We start from the raw sequence: 18,975 nt of genomic DNA on the forward strand, positions 1-18,975 counted from the left end.
AAATAAGCAAAACAAAACATTTATCACGAAGAGTCTGCCCGTAACTTACCGGTTGTGCTTGAGCACCCTTAAGCAGCGTAAGGTAAACGACGTAGATACATTATTCAAACAGAGCACAAGGGTGTAGTTAGAAAAGTTGGCACGATTTACAGAACAAAATAAGACCAGATTTGTCCGTTTTATTGCATAATATATGCTTCTCTTTTATGCTTAAGTTTGTTGTGTCATCACAATAAGAACAATTATGTCAACAATTGAATGAAGTTTGATAAGAATGTACAAAATGAAAATGGAATGGTAACAGACTCTTTGCAAGAATACCTGTATGAACATGGCAACAAGACATATTAAATACATGTACACGTACAATAAAAAAATAAATAACATCTTTAACACTACCAGAACAGCATAGGGAGAAAATTATCGCTACCCCATAAAGGATCATTAAAGAACATGGGTGGTTGTGTGGTAGGAGTATAGAAGCTTGACCCTGAATTACTACTGTCCGAATGGATATCAGCAAACATCTTCCTAACCATCATAATTGAGTCAGACGGTCTCTTAGTTTGTGGTAAAAAGTTTTGCATAGAAAACGACCTTGGCACGTGAATGGATGAGGGTGTTGTCATGACTACAGGTGATGACGTGTCTTCCCTCATCCTCGACAAAATGTGCTCCATAATATTGTCATAGGCTGCTTGATCTGCGTGCGTAAGATGTTGTGGAGGAGTCGGCGGTTGAAGGTGTTGTTGTTGTATCTGCCTGTGAACTGTAGGGCGCGAAATGGGCAGCCTGTTCAAAATTGCCGGCATGTGTCCACGTGTATTTCTTCTGTCACTGATGATTTTTGTAGGACTTAATTCTTGGACAGGCGGTGGATGTTTCCCTATATAAGGCGGTATAGTTGTAGTAGAAGTAGAAGTAGTTGTTGTTGTTGGTGGTGGTGGGGGTGTTGTGGTTGGTGTTATTGTAGTAGATGTTGTTGTTATTGTTGTGGTTGGTGCTGTTGTAGTAGATGTTGTTGTTGGTGGTGATGTTGTAGTGGATGGTTCTGTTGTAGTAGATGCTGTTGTTGTTTGCGCTGTAGTTGGTGCTTTTGTTGTAGATGTTGTTGTTGGTGGTGGTGTTGTGGTTGTTGTTGTTGACAGTATTGTTGTTGATGATTTTGTAGTAGTAGTAGTAGGAGAAGTAGTCGGTATATCGGTGGTGGTCTTGTTTTGTGCCTGCGATCTGCCTTGTGTCGACACATTGTCGGCAGCTTCCTTAATTTTGAAAAAGGTCTTTGGAAGAATTGAACGAAGATGTTTTTTGAGGATTGTGTTAAGTGTTGGGGACACGGGCGGCGATGCACCCGAGTCTTGAGCCATCAGAACGGCCGGAATCTTTGACGGAGCCCTGCGTCTACCACCTTTAATGCTGAAATAAATACGGTAAAATAAAGTAAAAAAAACGTCTCTGAGTTGTCTTGTGCTATTCTTGTATGCATTTTTTACAATAAATATATGATCATAATCCCTGAATAGTTCCACACAGGTATATCTGTGTAAAGTTGATCTCTTTAAGGTCTAATTGTTAAACTCTGAGCTTTTATTGATTGAGCAAAATACTGATTTAATCAATAGTCATAAATTTTAATTTAGACATCTTTAAAGAAGTGTTATCTTCATGCAAGTTTACACATGTACGTTACATTTCTGTACATTTGTGTTAATTTACTGTCAATGCGAATCCGTATATTTACCCATAAACATTGTCGGGATGGGGCAGGTCTTTTTCCAGCTTTGCAAAGTCTACAGTTTGGTTGGCGCAATCTTTCGTGTGGTCATTCCTGTTCACTATCATGGTGTGGCATCCGTCGTGAATGGCTTCACAATGGCTAGGATAGCTTGCAAGACCGGAGTTGCGCCCGAACCTGGAAATAAAGACCCGCACACTGATACTTGAACAATAACGGTGACATATGAGAATCCATTTTCATTTTTCAGAGGTTCGACAATGCTAAATCTGGTACGCATAGCATCATCACTCTGGTGGACGAGAATGATGAAAACCCTGTTCAAACGGCGGGATGGACACAGCCGTTGTTTATGGCTTCACGGCAAGGGTTATGATTGCGCTACCCAAGGGCCTGGACAGAAGAAGAAGAATTAGAAGAAGGAGGAGGAGGGGTAGAAGAAGAAGAAGAAGAAAAAGAAGAAGAAGAAAAAGGAGGAGGAGGAGAAGAAGAAAAGAAGAAGAAGAAGTACAAAGACGAAGACGAAGAAGAAGAAGAAGAAGAAGAAGAAGAAGAAGAAGAAGAAGAAGAAGAAGAAGAAGAAGAAAAAGAAAAAGAAGAAGACGAAGAAGCGGGGGAAAAAGAAGACACACAAATATCTTATTTCAGCAAAACTATAGAAACAATATGGAGAATCCCAGTAACCTAACATGAAAGGCACCATTATCAGCGCCAAACACACTCTCAACAAGAGACACAATGACCAGCGCCAAACACACTCTCAACAAGAGACACAATGACCAGCGCCAAACACACTCTCAACAAGAGACACAATGACCAGCGCCAAACACACTCTCAACAAGAGACACAATGACCAGCGCCAAACACACTCTCAACAAGAGACACAATGACCAGCGCCAAACACACTCTCAACAAGAGACACAATGACCAGCGCCAAACACACTCTCAACAAGAGACACAATGACCAGCGCCAAACACACTCTCAACAAGAGACACAATGACCAGCGCCAAACACACTCTCAACAAGAGACACAATGACCAGCGCCAAACACACTCTCAACAAGAGACACAATGACCAGCGCCAAACACACTCTCAACAAGAGACAAAATGATCAGCGCCAAACACACTCTCAGCAAGAGACACAATGATCAGCGCCAAACACACTCTCAACAAGTGACACAATGACCAGCGCCAAACACACTCTCAACAAGTGACACAATGACCAGCGCCAAACACACTCTCAACAAGTGACACAATGACCAGCGCCAAACACACTCTCAACAAGTGACACAATGACCAGCGCCAAACACACTCTCAACAAGAGACACAATGACCAGCGCCAAACACACTCTCAACAAGAGACACAATGACCAGCGCCAAACACACTCTCAACAAGAGACACAATGACCAGCGCCAAACACACTTTCAACAAGAGACACAATGACCAGCGCCAAACACACTCTCAACAAGAGACACAATGACCAGCGCCAAACACACTCTCAACAAGAGACACAATGACCAGCGCCAAACACACTCTCAACAAGAGACACAATGATCAGCGCCAAACACACTCTCAACAAGAGACACAATGATCAGCGCCAAACACACTCTCAACAAGAGACACAATGACCAGCGCCAAACACACTCTCAACAAGTGACACAATGACCAGCGCCAAACACACTCTCAACAAGAGACACACAACGCCACAAGACAACAGCCACTAAATCATAACTAAATTTTAGTTATAAATATAGCACACACACGATGAATTCAATTTGGCCTTTCATATCTTACATATTTGATAGTTATACTGTCAATGTATCCTTACCAAATGAAGGTTTCTACAATAAAAACGCATATCTTAATGTCGTACGATAATTATTGATGATAGCGGGTACATTCGCATAGTTTGTGGGATTTATTTGTTTCTATGCTTATGTTTAATGACAGTGAACGCTGTACCACCGTTAACATTACGCAATAGACATTTAATATCACTTAATGACATAATATGTACATTATAGCTAAGAGCACAATGCATTTTATGTTGACATGTTTGATAAATAACCTAATTTAAAAAGACACCGCTTTAAGACACAGATCACCATAAATGAAAGAAGACTTCACAAGACACCAGCCACAGTCATACCGAGGCGAACTTGACTATGGACGCAAGTGTTTATACGTTAACGTCATTGTTGGAATGATACCCACGTGTAGCATTCACATATGCACGAGCCATTTTTTAAAGAGACACTCTTATTCAAAATCAATACAAACACATGTAAAACAACACATTTTGAGTGAAAAACTTTTTACTTCTTACTAAATAATGCATTTAATGCATTATGATGAAAATAGAAAATTATTAAATGATTGGTGAGTGCTAAAAGATTTACTGTAGTCTACTATCATCTCATAAGGTAGAAATACTGTGTTTTCTGCACCTTTCCTTCAAATTAAACCCTTTATACTCCATAAGGAATATTGTTTTTGATATTTATTCATCTTTTTTGGTATATTAAAACAAATTTTGTATTAATTGTGGTAAATATCTAATTTGGGAATAAGAGTACATATTTGCACATGAACACTTCAGATCCTTCACCGATAAAGAAAAATGCTTTTCTAGTCACATTCGAATAAAAACTTTATTTCTAAAATCAACTTTGCTCTCAAAAGATACATGTACTGTTCATGTCGCGTATTGAATGCGAAAAGGTTCTAAGTGGTATTAAACAAACATTTTCACTTTCAACCCTCGATGTTTAAATGAACCTGAAAGACGACTTGGATGATTTTCTAGTTTAATTCTTTATTTAAACAATGGATATACTGGTAAAGGTTTTTAAAATAATCAAGATTTTCGCAGCTTTTTTAAAATTAGTAGCAAAGTCAAAGAGGTCGCATTTTTTCGGTGCATGCAGCCACTTACAGGTCGTCCAATAAGCACAGACTATGATTTACGGAGACAGCTTGTAGGATGTATGGCGAACACAGGGGCAGGATAAAAATACAGAAGCCTTCAGCTTTGTGGCAAGTCGTCGTAACCTTGTCATGAGTCCAAATATTAAACTTTGCATACTAACTCATTACCATATTTGCCTCGACGATAAACTGCACATGAAGTATTTAAATATTGTAATTTTACTGGAAATTTGGTAAGAAAGGATGCGGAAATATAATTAATCTTACGCGATGTCCAAAGAATTGAGGGTTTATAAAAACTCAAGAAATAATCCCATTACTTAAGTACTAGTAAAACGGCATGCTTCCGGGTTTTTTTCTTTCTTGAAATACGCTGTCATGAATTCTTTGTAATATTATAGCGCTAGGAGACACATGGAAGGACGTGTGTGTGTGGGGGGGGGGGGGGGGGCACGGTGTCTCCCCAACACCAAAATCGTCCAAGTTTAATTTTGATTTCAATACATGAAGAGTAGAAAAAAAGTAATTTTTCGCGCCCAAAACGCATACTCTCGGACCAGAACTTGTAAAAATTGTCTTTGGGGCCTACCCCCCAACACTCATGCCGACTGTTTAAACCAAATGATAATCAGTTCTGAGGTAGGGGTGCCTGTCGAAAGGTTACGTCCCTATGTTACCCCCTCTCTTACGGCAAATCCTGGCTAGGCCCCTGAATAGTACATGTTTTAATGTGCTACAGAAAATAGAATATGCCGAACGAGGCTATTTCCTGTAGAACGTCTAAATACAAACTAGCATGTTCAGAAGATGCAAATATCTGTAGACCAATGAGAATAAAGGAGTTGTATTCATATTTCTGTGTCATGGCACGTTTCCAGGTCAATGACATCAGAAAGACCTTGAACCAAAAAAGATACTTAGTCAATTAATTCCTAGTGAATACAACGTCAAAATGCTTTTTATGAAATATAAACAGGCTGAAATTTAAACGAGCTCAATTATCATTGATTCCCAACGTATAATTAACCTGCGTTTTCCCTTTTCAAACATAACTCTGCCACATATGTTCTGCGTATCCATTCACTGTTTGAATTAATGTATCTCCCAGCTGACTATGCTATGTATCCATTCATAAATTTCATATAATTTATATTTGTTAAGTATGATTTATACGGCTTGATTGGTGATGTCTGTATCCGGTCGTAGAAACGTTAAATTACTTTTTGGCATGCGCTGTAACGCCGCATAACAGCTCCGCCGCATAACTATGTTTTATCGTTTATGCGGTGATTTAAACCGAACTTACTAAATCTTTGTCAGAGTTTACGTCTCAAAAAGTCTTAGTTAAAAGCTTGGTTAAGGGGACACAAAAAACTAAGTCCGATCTTGATGAAACTTTAGCAACCACTATTGTACTAGTATGTGTTTTAATTGTTTTTTTTATGCGGCAAAAGTGTGCCTTTTTGCCACATAAGAAAGTTCTGTTTATGCGTTGAAAATCAACGCATAAACGTGGTCGATTTCGTTTATGCGGCGATGCTGTTATGCGGCGTTACAATGCGCCACTCTCTCAGAACTGAAATGAATATGGCATAAAATTTTGGCATTGGGGTAACTTCACCAAGATAACTTTAATTTTGTAGTCCGAAATGGTGCATTTAGAGCGTTTGTTATTACCTTTCTATCGCTTATACTGACATAAAAAGTAAATTCGGACGATTTAAGAGGAAGGCGGTGGTGGGGTGTGCGCCCCTCTAATTCCACTTGTATGTACATTTGTATTTTCTAATTCGGTGTCGTTTGGGACCTTACCTTCTGTCTTTTAACAGGAATTACTGTCTACAGAGCTCGTATTTTTGAAAATTGCAATTACTTTTCATTCAATGTGGTTAAGAAGAGTTTTGTTTAATTGGACCAATGCCACACAACAAAAGGTCGATAAGGAACATTTAATGCTCTTTTCCAAGCTACTGTATCCACTTAACTATGAAAACATTGTTTTATGAGGTTAAATGCTACAATAAAAATGTCTACGACGCCACAGGAATTTCACATTTTAATATGGTCTGTTTTGATGTATTGCAGTTTTTGAAAGGTAAAAATATACGGTGTACAACGAAATCATCAACTGCATCTCTAATACAAGGGGTTGCCACCTACCCACAGCAGTCAGGACCCGAGGGGTCACCGTGCCACACATTCGAGACGCTTGTAACTAAGTGACCACTATTGTGCCGCGATTAGTCATTGTGTAAAAACACAAATGCAGCACATGGAATAAAAGTACACATACAACATTCACAAATTACCTTGCCACATCATTGGAGACCCACAGTTTATACAATGGGCCGTCATATAGACGTAGTAGACGGTAAGCAACTTTGCAGTGGTGGATGCCTTGTCTAGTGGTAACACACTTGACTGTCAATTCAGGGGTCGCTAGTTCGATTCCCCACCGAACCACTAAAATACTTATCGTCTTCCGGGGGCGAGTGAGACAGTGCTATATACTGGTGCACATTAAAAAAACAGGGTAGCTCTAACCAGGGTTACATTCTGTTTCTGCACTATGCGCCAAAAACCCTAATTTACTAATAATCTTACCCTCGCCGAATGGGCATTGTCCGAGTTCGAGTATAAATAACTAACACACCCCATTAGCTACTTCTCTACTGATCCTCCGATCGTAATTCTTCAACGTTAACTAACCACACCTACCCGCAACAGTGGAGGCCCGAGGAGTCACACACACAGTCCATGCACTGGTCCGCCATATAGATGTGAGAGCCGGGAAGCAACCTCACCACTGACCCCTCCAATGTCTTCACCTCGCAGAAAAACCGGACACGTTTTGACACTGCAAATGGTAAGAAGGTTTTTAACATAACTATAAACAACGCATTCTCATTTCAAAAACATTAAAACGTCGAATTGAATGATGAGCAATTTGACTGATGTTAAATATTTGGAAAATTGATGCTTTACGAGATAATTCCTCCATCATTATTTATAAGCTAGGGATTTTAAAAAAAAAATGAGGGAGGGGGGAGTTGCGTGGTCAAAGGGTTGTGTCAACGCACCCTGGCCCTGTGATACGAGAACGATCATAAGTCCTAACTCCAAATGCCATACTTATTGTTTACATTGGTCGTGACCCGTGGTGACCTATGTGAGAACCCCTTTAAGTCACGTGATTCCTCACCCTAATTAGTCTTCAGTACGAGGCTGCATAAATTATCACAATCGAAACTCTTCGGCCATTTTCAATTTTCAGTCATTTTCAACCTCGGATGTATATTGACGGTTTACAATAACGGTGTGTGAAAAACATACAATTTCAGAGTTGTTTACATTTACTACTGTGCAAGTAATTCGCGTAGAAATGTCATTTTAGCAATAAGGACTTGATTTTTAGGATTATCAATTATTTACACAAAAAACAACACTTCACTTGGAATCAATTTGAACTGAGTTATACAAAGTGCAGGTTTAAAGACGACACTTAATTAATATTTTATAATGCATTTAACGAACTACTTCTATTTATGTACCGGCCTATATCTGAGGTTGTTTTCGATGGAAAAAGGCCGAGGAGTTCTGGTTGAAATTATCAGTGATCCCATTCAACAGTTTCAGCACATTTGGACATGTAACAGTTTTAACCTCGGTATCTTTGCTGTGTTTTGGGTGTATATATTTGTTCGTACAAAGATAAGACTACAGGAGGTAGCGCGCAAATGCCGAAACATTTTAAAGCAAATCGTTTTCTATAATGGAAATATTTTATAATGAAAATTCGCATGAGTTTATATGCGGTTTATTCAAACTTGAATTTTATAGCCTTCAGCTACATTTTTACGCGGAAAACAAAATTATGTATGAATGAGAAATGTAAACATACGCCTTCTTGATTGGACAATATTGTTTGTGTTTGTTTTACCACCATGAAACATTACATGATTAATGTTACTCGGTGTATTACATGATGTCTTATTTGAACAGACACGTCCTAAGGAGAGTTCAACTAGTGCTTAAGTGAACTATAAATAGTTCTGACTAGAGAAGCAAGAGTATATCTAGTTGATGCAGACAAGAAATCATGTTTCATTTTTCACATTTTTTGAAGCAGATTAAGCTGTAATGCACCAGTCAGTTGTAACCACGGCCCCAGGTCCGGGGAATAGCGGGGACGTTGACTTTCGGTCAAACCAACACCGGCTAAAATCCCCGCCCTGCGGGCACGGGATGAACTGATGGTAGAATCCCCACCAAATGCCCCCGCACCCAAGGGACCTTAGGTTTGGCCATTCCCCGCGATATTTTGTGCGAAGACAAAACCACCACATTCGCCCGGCACATTGGGGTCACCTGAAAGGTAAAAACTAGGGATGCAAACGAATGGCAAAATTGATATTCGAATATTCGGTAATTCTTTCGAACGAATATTCGATTACCAAAATACATCTTTTAAAAGTTGTAGTAAACTTTTATAATATTCTCTAAAGTAATAGCCGGGGCATTTTAGCTTTTCCTTGTCGTAATAACTACGCGTGGCGGACCCTGAATAACACCAAATGAGCCTCTGAAATTCTTCATTTCAGAAAGACAAAAAGTCATACTTTATCAACAGAGAAAAATTAACAAAAACTTTTTATTAATATTCCTCTGCCTTCATATTTGTAAACAACGTGAACCTAGATGGATTTTTGGTCAAATGGCGTTATGTGCCAATGGAGAGTCTCCGTAGGACGAGCAGCCTCGTTCTGGGATTGACCTATAATATATAAACTACGGAAAAACTAAACCAACTTGGGAACTAGTCTATTTTAGATTTTCTTAATTGGTAGAAGCAATTTACCTAAAATAATTGGATTTTTTTTCTGTCACTTGTCGTTTTCTGTCACTCCCCGTGTTTTTACATTAAGCTAGTTATTGTAAAAACACGGGGACTTTTTATAGTACCCGACGATATGTCCCTAAATGACACATGACGCGTGTTTAGTGTATTGTCATCACATTCACACCTCTGGCAAAATGGGCCAATCGTTGTTTAAACAAGACAAACGAATCTTAAATACAACAACATAGTTGTAGGCAAAATATTTATTATTATTCAACAAAAAAAACATCGAATATTCGAATACCGATTTTGACATTCGAATACCAAACGTTTGATCGAATATTCGTTTGCATCCCTAGTAAAAACACGGCCCATTTCCCCGGCTATCCCCGGTATACCCCCGGACCTGGGGGGCGTGGTTACAATTGACTGGTGCACAACACTTTAAGAAGTTAGTGGTACACTTCTTGTATTGTGCATCTGATAACATAATAAGTCCTTCAGGTTGAACGGATATTGCAGAAAAAAATGAAACAATATCGTCGCATAGGTATCTTCTGTGAAATTTCATACATACAGTAACGCCGCATTGGTATTTTTTGTGAGATTACTTACGTTTACTATCGTCGCATATTTCACTAATACAGTGACGTCGCATAGGTATATTGTGTGATATGTTTAAATGACGGTGGCTACCTTTTACCGTTAATAAATAAATAAATTGAAATATCATTTCTACATTTTGCCTCACATTGTATTTAATCTAGTAGTCAAGAACAGGATGAAAATGTTAAATGTAAGATGAATGTAATCACAACTGTCTTGAAACAGAATGGGTACTCGCTTACTTATATCCTGTTCGTCATTCTGCATCCCGGACCTATTACGGACGAAGAATAAATAATAGTGACAGACGTTTAACACTATAGGACAGGTACCACCGAACAATCAAGTACATTTTAGGGTCAATGACAACTTAAACAAAACATATGAACGCCATGTCAACTTTTGTTTGTTTTCATTTGACGCAGAAAGTAACCACAACAAACACGGTTGGACTACCACAAATGAAAACAATGTTCTGTTAAATGATAAGTCATGATATATTAATTTGTACTTGAAAGCTTTGGCAGTTTTTAGGTCCATGCCTGCAACTATAAACTAAATATCAGAAGAGATGCTGTAATCCTAAGAGCAACTGCATGCGCTTCAACTAACAACATGATTTATTAACACGCACTAAATATTAAAGTAAAATGTAGAACAATTTATTTGAAATATAAATGATAAAGAAGTGCGGAGCGAGCCAAGCCAACATGCCTTTCTAAATAATTAACTTAAACACGTTATGTTCTAACTGACTTAGATCAACTGTCGGAGAACCAAATTATGACGTCATATATGTTATGTTGTTAAACTGCAATTCTTTACGATTAAGCGGGTTTCTTATTGGAGGCCGATTGGTGATCTCATTGGCTGTAGGTTTTACTCTTATATAATATAAGTAATGGTGAAAATGTAGGCTATGATGTAAATTGTTTGTTGTCTAGTATGTCTCTTGTTGGTTGGTAGTTTGCTCCCAGTTCCATTAAAGATGCACTATTACTCCCAATTAAGATTTACCATAATTTATGATATTGTTTCAAAATTCCTGAAAGAATGAATAAACTTCGAAAACGATGGTTCTTATGAAGGATACCGAGTTTAATTTGGGAGAAAGGAGCATTAAACGCCGTATTTCTAGCTTATGACACGATAGTAGACCACAGTAAATATTTTAGCATTCACCAATCATTTAATATTTTTTCGTTTTCTGCTATTAAATACACATTCACACTCTTGTTATCGGTAATTTATATTTTACATAAATGCATTATTTAGTTAGTAGTTATAGGTTTATCAGTCAAATTTTATTTTTGTTATACGTTTAAATGTATTTTGAATAAGAGTGTCAGTTTAAATAAGAACTCAGAAGGTTTTCTATATTTTGAGAAAAAAAATCCATTACTTTTCGAATAGGTAAATTTCGCTTCGTTTTTCACAAAATTAGTTGGCTTATTTGGAAAATAGTTATTCAGGTTGAATACACTCAAATACTCTTTTAACCATTCATGTGTGGACTATTTTTAAACTAAAGCAACAATGAACAACAGGGTTTTTTTCAAACAGAATTTCCTAATTGATATTTTTTTTTCCAAAATTCTTATTTGTTATATTTATTAAAATTTTGGAAAAGAAAAGCACATATTTTGGCATTGGAAACTGAATATGAGCTATATAATTTGCCGAAAAAAACTACAGTGCAGTTTACATAATTTTATTGGTATATTAGTTGTTTTACCAGAAGGCAAATTAACGAAAAAGAAACATACGTCACCACTTTTTACTTGGTTGATTGTGTTTTAATAGGGCCTGTCACTGCTACTCTGTTAAGATTGAAAAAATATATTTACGAAATATCTACGCGATCACCTAAAGCTACTTTTGTCATGTCTTCATTTGTGTAGATGAAATGGTCCCTCGAAAACTCATAAAATAAAAACATTAAAAGTTCGCTAATAAAACAAAACAAAACAATGGATGTTTATTTACGTAATTTGACGTATACACGACCGAAAATAAAGGTGAAAAAGTTTCATAACTCTTCGTACTTGAGTTATAACTCCTTGCATTATCAATGGATAAAGGCATTTGAGTTAAGTTCTGTTAAAATTCCTGCAATTCTGTAAAATTCTATGTTGAAATGGACGTTTTGATATTTACTTTGACGTCAATCTAGGGCGTCATTTCACCTCATATACTATCATTTGACAACACATTATCGGCCTGTTGTTTATTGTTAAAGTAAGTTTAAACTTTTATTAATTTTACAACGATTGTGAAACAAAGCTATTGCAACTTATATTAATCACTTTCGTTGGCACGATGTTACGTGAGATTGTGGTCTTATGTTGCGGGGGAAACCGGAGTACCCGGAGAAAACCCACTTGACCGCTTGGTGACCACAAACCGCATGTCACAGCGCCCAGGCCGGGAATCAAACCCGGTTTGCCTTGGTGAGAAGCGACCGCGCTAACCACTGCGCTAACCGGAAAACCAAAGTTAAAGTTAAGTTGTTAAAGTTAACAACGATGTTAAAATATTTTTTTAAAGATTTGACGGTTAACAAATATCAAGTTAACAACGGTGTTAACTTTAACAACGTCTGGACAATCGTCCCTTTCGCTAACAATAAGTCTTAAATTGATAACGTATACACGAACAGTCTATGATTCAAATAACAGCTATATACTTAAAAACCAAACTATTTTCTTGCAAAAAAAGATCGCTCATTCATATGGGTCTTTTCGTATGTACAGATATAATTCAATTATGTGCCTAGCCTGTCAAAAAAACATTAAACAAAAAAATGGAACAATTATGATAGTATGCAAGCTGTGGTGTCTAATTGTCATGTTCATAATTGCGGATATTTTTCTCTCAATTTACTTTCACCTGTATAGGCAAACGTATCACTAGAGCACGGTTTAGCTTTTTGCTGCCGCGTTCGCCTGTCTGTGAAATATACAAAATGTGTCATTATCGTTTTCCGTTTTAAATTAACAACACCAAAAGGCAATTCTTTTCTGAATGTTGTTATGTACGATTTTGAATGCTGTCATAATTTATGAATTTATATCTAATCTAAAATGACAAAGTGAGATTCATTACCAAATCTGCTCTGGGCGTTCAAATGTTGACAGGGGAACTCTTATAAGAGTCGGACATATTCAAAAGAGTTCCAACAAAGCAAATTTGAATTTTTGAATAAGACATGCCCTGCAGTTAAGATAGTGCAGATGAGTTACATTCTTATAAAAATGACTTTTGTTAGTTGTATTTTATTTTGGTTTTAATAAACAGTTATTGTCTAAAATCTTCATAGATACATTTAGTTTTAGCTTAAACATATTTATTTTACAACGATTGTGAAACAAGTTATTACAACATTATATTAATCACTCTCGTTGGCACGATTTTACGCGAGCGTGTGGTCTTGTGTTGTGGGGGAAACCGGAGAACCCGGAGAAAAGCCACTTCTCCGGCTTTTGAAATGTATAAAATTCTTAAATAGCAAATAAATTTAACTGCCCAATCAAATAAGGCTATAGCTTTTTAAACGTTGTTTTTTGTTACCAAACCTTCCTACTAAGCATGAAACAAACAAAAATGACACGGCAAAATCAAAGGAAAGATAACCAAGAAATGCCACAGGCACGCGCACGCACACACGCACGCACACACATTTATAAATATACATAAAAATATATCATGGACTCGGTAAAGCTACCCAGCCTAAAGGCAAAACTATATTATTGTAGTTTCATCAATCACAAATGCTTATTATTATCATGGTTCACGGTATACTTATAAACATTTGTTTATTAATCTGTTACCGAAGATCTACCAACAAGATTACGCTGAACATAACATCAGTTTGGCGTGGCCATGTTGCTTTGCGAAAGAGCAACATTTGGCAGACATTTCGTGACATGCTTCCTAATTAAAAAATAAAATAAATATATTATAAATATATTTATGCAATCTTTAAAGCATGTTTGCCAAAGGAATATGCTTAATTAGCAAATATTATGAATAACTCATTATCTAAGTTTGGAAAATATGAAGTCTTTTTGGTAATAAATGTCAACCATGTTAGGTCTGGTCTTTTTAAAAGTAATAAAGTAACATACCATTTGAAAATAGTGAGTTAAGCATAATTAGTTTTATTATCAGTAAATGTAAATTATAACTTTAATGGGACCAATTGACCTCGTAAAGAATATTGATGAAAGAAAGTTTAAGATCGTTATGTCAAAAATTATGCAATACCACAATGGAAATTACAGTGTAATAACTTAAATGGGAACCAGTTGACCTGGTTCAGAATATTATTTCATGTGAGTTAAAGGCCGTTATATCGAAATTAACAAAGACTCTGTCGCTCAGGCCCAGCACACTGAACAAAAGTAGCACAACGCGCAACTAATGCACCGGTCAATTGTAACCATGGGCCCCCCTAGGTACTGTGAATAGCGGGGACTTTGACTTTCGGTTCAGCCAACCCCGGGTAAAATCCCCGACCTGCGGGGACGAACTAATGGTAAAACCCCGGCCAAATGCCCCCGCACCCCAGATACTCTATATAAGGCCCAATCTCCGCTAAATTTGGCGCTAAGACAAAACCACCGCGGTCACCCGGCCCTGCGGGGCCACCTGGAAAGAAAAAAACACGGCCCTTTTCCCCGGCTATCCCCGGTATACCCCCGGACCTGGGGGGGGGGGGGGGGGCGTGGTTACAATTGACTGGTGCATAACACAGACAGACCACAAATGCATCTTAAAATCTTTATCAATACGTGTTGCGTTCGAGTCCAATACTATTGATAAAGATTTATATGTATACACACTTTTTTAATATTGAATAAATAATATATTAGAAAATCAGTTGCAGGCGAAGGCTGTATCTAGTCGTTACTTTTAACGCTTTAATTTAGGAGTTGGTATAATGTAAATGCTTAAATACCTTATTGTCTTGTTGTTTTGTCTAAATTGACCTTTATTATATATTTTAAGTTTTTGTTCGGTCCGATGAGACTTTTGACGGTATTTATGTTGGCAAATGACCTTGGCCCTGTCTGTCTGTATGATTTACATTTTCCGATCAATCAATACATGGCTTACGTGTAAGGTTATCGGCTCCAAATCTTTTTATGATGTATGTGTTGTCTAGCTTTTTTGTTTTGTACGTTGTGTGTCTCCCATAAGATGTCTGTTAGGTTTTAGCTTGCCTTAGCCTTGATTCTCGATCACTTTCATGAAGTTTCTGTTAGGCCTTAGATTTCCTTAGCCTTGATTCGAGATAACTTTCGTAAAGTATCTGTAAGGTTTTAGTCCGCCTTAACCTAGTTTCGATATAACTTTCGTAAAGTGTCGGTAAGGCCTTAGTCCGCCTTAACCTAGTTTCGAGATAACTTTCGTAAAGTGTGGGTAAGGCCTTAGTCCGCCTTAACCTAGTTTCGAGATAACGTTCGTAAAGTGTGTGTAAAGCCTTAGTCCGCCTTAACCTAGTTTCGAGATAACTTTCGTAAAGTGTGGGTAAGGCCTTAGTCCGCCTTAACCTAGTTTCGAGATAACTTTCGTAAAGTGTCGGTAAGGCCTTAGTCCGCCTTAACCTAGTTTCGAGATAACTTTCGTAAAGTGTCTGTTAGGGCTTAGTCCGCCTTAACCTAGTTTCGAGATAACTTTCGTAAAGTGTCTGTTAGGGCTTAGTCCGCCTTAATCTAGTTTCGAGATAACTTTCGTAAAGTGTCGGTAAGGCCTTAGTCCGCCTTAACCTAGTTTCGAGATAACTTTCGTAAAGTGTCTATAAGGCCTAAGTCCGCCTCAACCTAGTTTCGAGATAACTTTCGTTCAGTGTCGGTAAGGCCTTAGTCCGCCTCAACCTAGTTTCGAGATAACTTTCGTTCAGTGTCGGTAAGGCCTAAGAATGTCTTGGCCTTGATTCTTGATCACTCTTGTCAAGTGTTTGTAAGGCTCTAACTTGCCTTAGCCTTGATTCGAGATCAATTCAGTTTAGTACCTGTAAGGCATTTTCTTGCCTTAGCATTGATTCTCGATAACTTTCGTTAAGTGCATGTAAGGCCTTTGCTTGTCTTAGCCTTAATTCGAGATCACTATAGTTTAGTGCCTTTGAGGCATTTTCTTGCCTTAGCCTTGATTCAAAATAATTTTCGCTAAGTGTATGTAAGGCTCTAACGTGCCTAAGCCTTGATTCGAGATAACTTGCGTAAACTGTCTGTAAGGTTTCATCTCAAGTGCCATTTTGTTTATTTTAATGCATTATCTTTTTTAGTTTATTTGACTTTAAAAGCCAAAGCAAAAAAGCGTATAATTTACGAACATATTAAAACACTAGCGATAATTTAGCACTTTTTAAATTGGGAATGTATGACCATGTAGCTATTAATAAAAGAAAATATTATCGGTACACAAATCATACGCTTTGTTTTTGTTTTGAGTTTAACATGATCATACATTGTTTTCCTCCAGCCTTAATTGTTCGTCTTTTAGTATAACCCACTTAATGACTTTGGACATAACAAAATTATTGTGTTTTTTCGCTGTATTATCGCGTTTGCATACTACTAACCATATACTATTAATTGATCTTCAATATGTTTACTTTTTTTTTCAGGGAACTTACCCGTCATTTCTGGAACTAGTTTCCCCTCGAAACAGAACCCCTCGCACTTGGCAAAGATGGTGGATAGTGCCACAAGAGTCCAAAATGTTCGTATCCAACATGTTCGGCGTTTGGGATTTGCTTTTGTACACATGATGATATAAATAAAAAAATGGCGAAACTCTAATGAATTTATCAACGTTCCAAGTTATATTGTTCACACGAAAGGATCACAGCTTAGTCAGCTTGTAGATAAATACATTCCAAGATGGTTTATAGCAATGATGTCCTTCGAAATATCCATCTCCAATCATATTCACTGATTCACATCTATCTCTCTGTATGAAGTATTTAATCTTTTTATAGCACACTCCGATATAATTTTAAAACGTCTCCTAGATAAAAATAAAATAAAACTGCTATGTGTAGCAGTTAAAATTAATTTCAATTCAAATCCGAAATCATTTTTTTTAATATCTAGCAGTTAAAATTAATTTTAAAAAAAAATCCTATATTTTTTAAATATCTAGCAGTTTGAATTATTTTCAAATAAAATCCGATATAATTTTAAAATGTCTCCAGATTCAATGCCTAGCAGTTAAATTTAATTTCAATTAAAATGCACTTTCACAAGTTGTTCTAGCCATACAATGGTACGCGTGTATGCGCTAATGAAACACGACTCAAATGAAACGAGTGAACAGGTTGCATTTTCATCCGATGGCTCTGGCAAGAAATAGTCAGGTCCATAGACCCACATAAATCAAAACCATATATTTCGCCTGTCAAGCAGAATTTTGAACGTGTCATGACATGGTTTACTGGTTACTATGTCAACGTTGTCATTCTCATACCTGGCCTTATTTGAAGTTCTGCGTTAAAGAGGAAGATAATTAGTATGATGTATGATGTCTTAACACCACAACAGCACGTAATTAACATGACGCGAGTGAGAGCCTCGCTCCAACTGGTCACTTGTCGGAGGGTGAGTTTGTCAGAGGTTGTCAAAGGAATCTATTGGACTACCGTTTACAACCATGTACCGTTATTTAGTGACGAAATATTTAGTTGAATGGTCGATTGACAACCAGCATCATGTTAATTGTTAGCCTATGATATTTCATATCATCAGTTCAGACTATTGCTGTGTCCCGGTAGACCTGTATCGTAAATTAAGACTATTAGGATGTTGTCAAAACGGATTTATTCTGTTCTAATAAGCATGTTGAAAAACAAAGGTGTTCTTCAAATCAGTAACATCAATATATAGCTTACAACTAAGTATTACTCTTCAGACATTTTAATCATTTACCGAATATCTGCTAACAAAAGGAAAAATTAAGGATCCCTTTGAATACTTTAAGATGCAATTTTTGCTTCAAAAATCTTAATATAAGGGAGTTACCTCTAATACCTTTAATTCCTTTTCGGTAATTCCGATGTGTTTTAGGAAGCGGATAAAACACTTACAATCAATTTACGAGAATCGTAGGGCTTAAGAGATACTCAGACCAGTTCCAATCAAGATCTTGGCCGATTTAAGCCTTAAATTGAAAATATCGTAAGTCATAGTTTCGTTATTTTGCTACATATGTGGACTGAATTGAACTTAGGTTATTACAATGAAGAGAAAGTTGAGAAAAAAGTATGTTGCCATTTATGGCGTTTAAACAGATTTAAGATTATTGAAATTACGAATAAAATCGTTTATTGAAACGGCCGTTGGGCCTTGAGATTTTGATGTCATTTGCACACATGGGTGTGTATACCAAGTGATGAATTGCTTCATAAGTGCTACATTTTGCTTCAAACGAAGACTTTAATAAAATATAACTTCACTATTTCTTCACCATTTTGATTGAAACATAACGCAGTCTATGCCTCATACGGAGCCCCGCCTTCTGTCTTTTACCAGAGTTTGATCGAAAGTTTAGTTTCTTAAACACTTCGACAAACCTTTTCAAAATACGGCCGTCTGACGGAGCATTGTCAAAACATTATTTTGAAAACAGGTTTGTCGAAGTGTTTGATGAGACTAATCACCGTATCAAATAATAAAACGAAAATAAAACGAAGGCGGGGCTTTAAGCGGCATAGACTGCCCTTTCTTTCATTTAAAATGGTGTAGTAAAACAAAAGTTATCTTTTTTAAGTCTTCATTTTAAGCAAAATGTTGCCTTCCGACGTAGCATATATGACGTAAATTATCACGTGGTATACACACACTGTGCACAGGAAGAGCCTA

The 18,975-nt window shown here is 37.1% G+C and overlaps 1 protein-coding gene across 2 annotated transcripts; it reads right to left on the reverse strand.

Moving 5' to 3' along the window:
- Positions 1-178: 178 nt before the first annotated feature.
- On the reverse strand, positions 179-17,390 carry LOC128224774 (mucin-5AC-like). 2 transcript variants are annotated; one of them, XM_052934817.1, is made up of 5 exons: positions 17,356-17,390; positions 16,752-17,125; positions 7,384-7,522; positions 1,742-1,912; positions 179-1,416 (listed from the first exon to the last, which is right to left on the reverse strand). In XM_052934817.1, the coding sequence occupies exons 2-5, from the start codon at positions 16,882-16,884 to the stop codon at positions 396-398; spliced, it is 1,464 nt and encodes a 487-aa protein (XP_052790777.1). In that variant the 5' UTR covers positions 16,885-17,125; positions 17,356-17,390; the 3' UTR covers positions 179-395. The 2 variants fall into 2 exon arrangements, with proteins under 2 accessions (XP_052790777.1, XP_052790778.1); XM_052934818.1 differs by having other exon boundaries at positions 17,362-17,374.
- Between the last annotated feature and the right edge of the window lie 1,585 nt (positions 17,391-18,975).

This window comes from Mya arenaria, chromosome 17, assembly GCF_026914265.1.
Source record: "Mya arenaria isolate MELC-2E11 chromosome 17, ASM2691426v1".
Taxonomy (NCBI): domain Eukaryota; kingdom Metazoa; phylum Mollusca; class Bivalvia; order Myida; family Myidae; genus Mya; species Mya arenaria.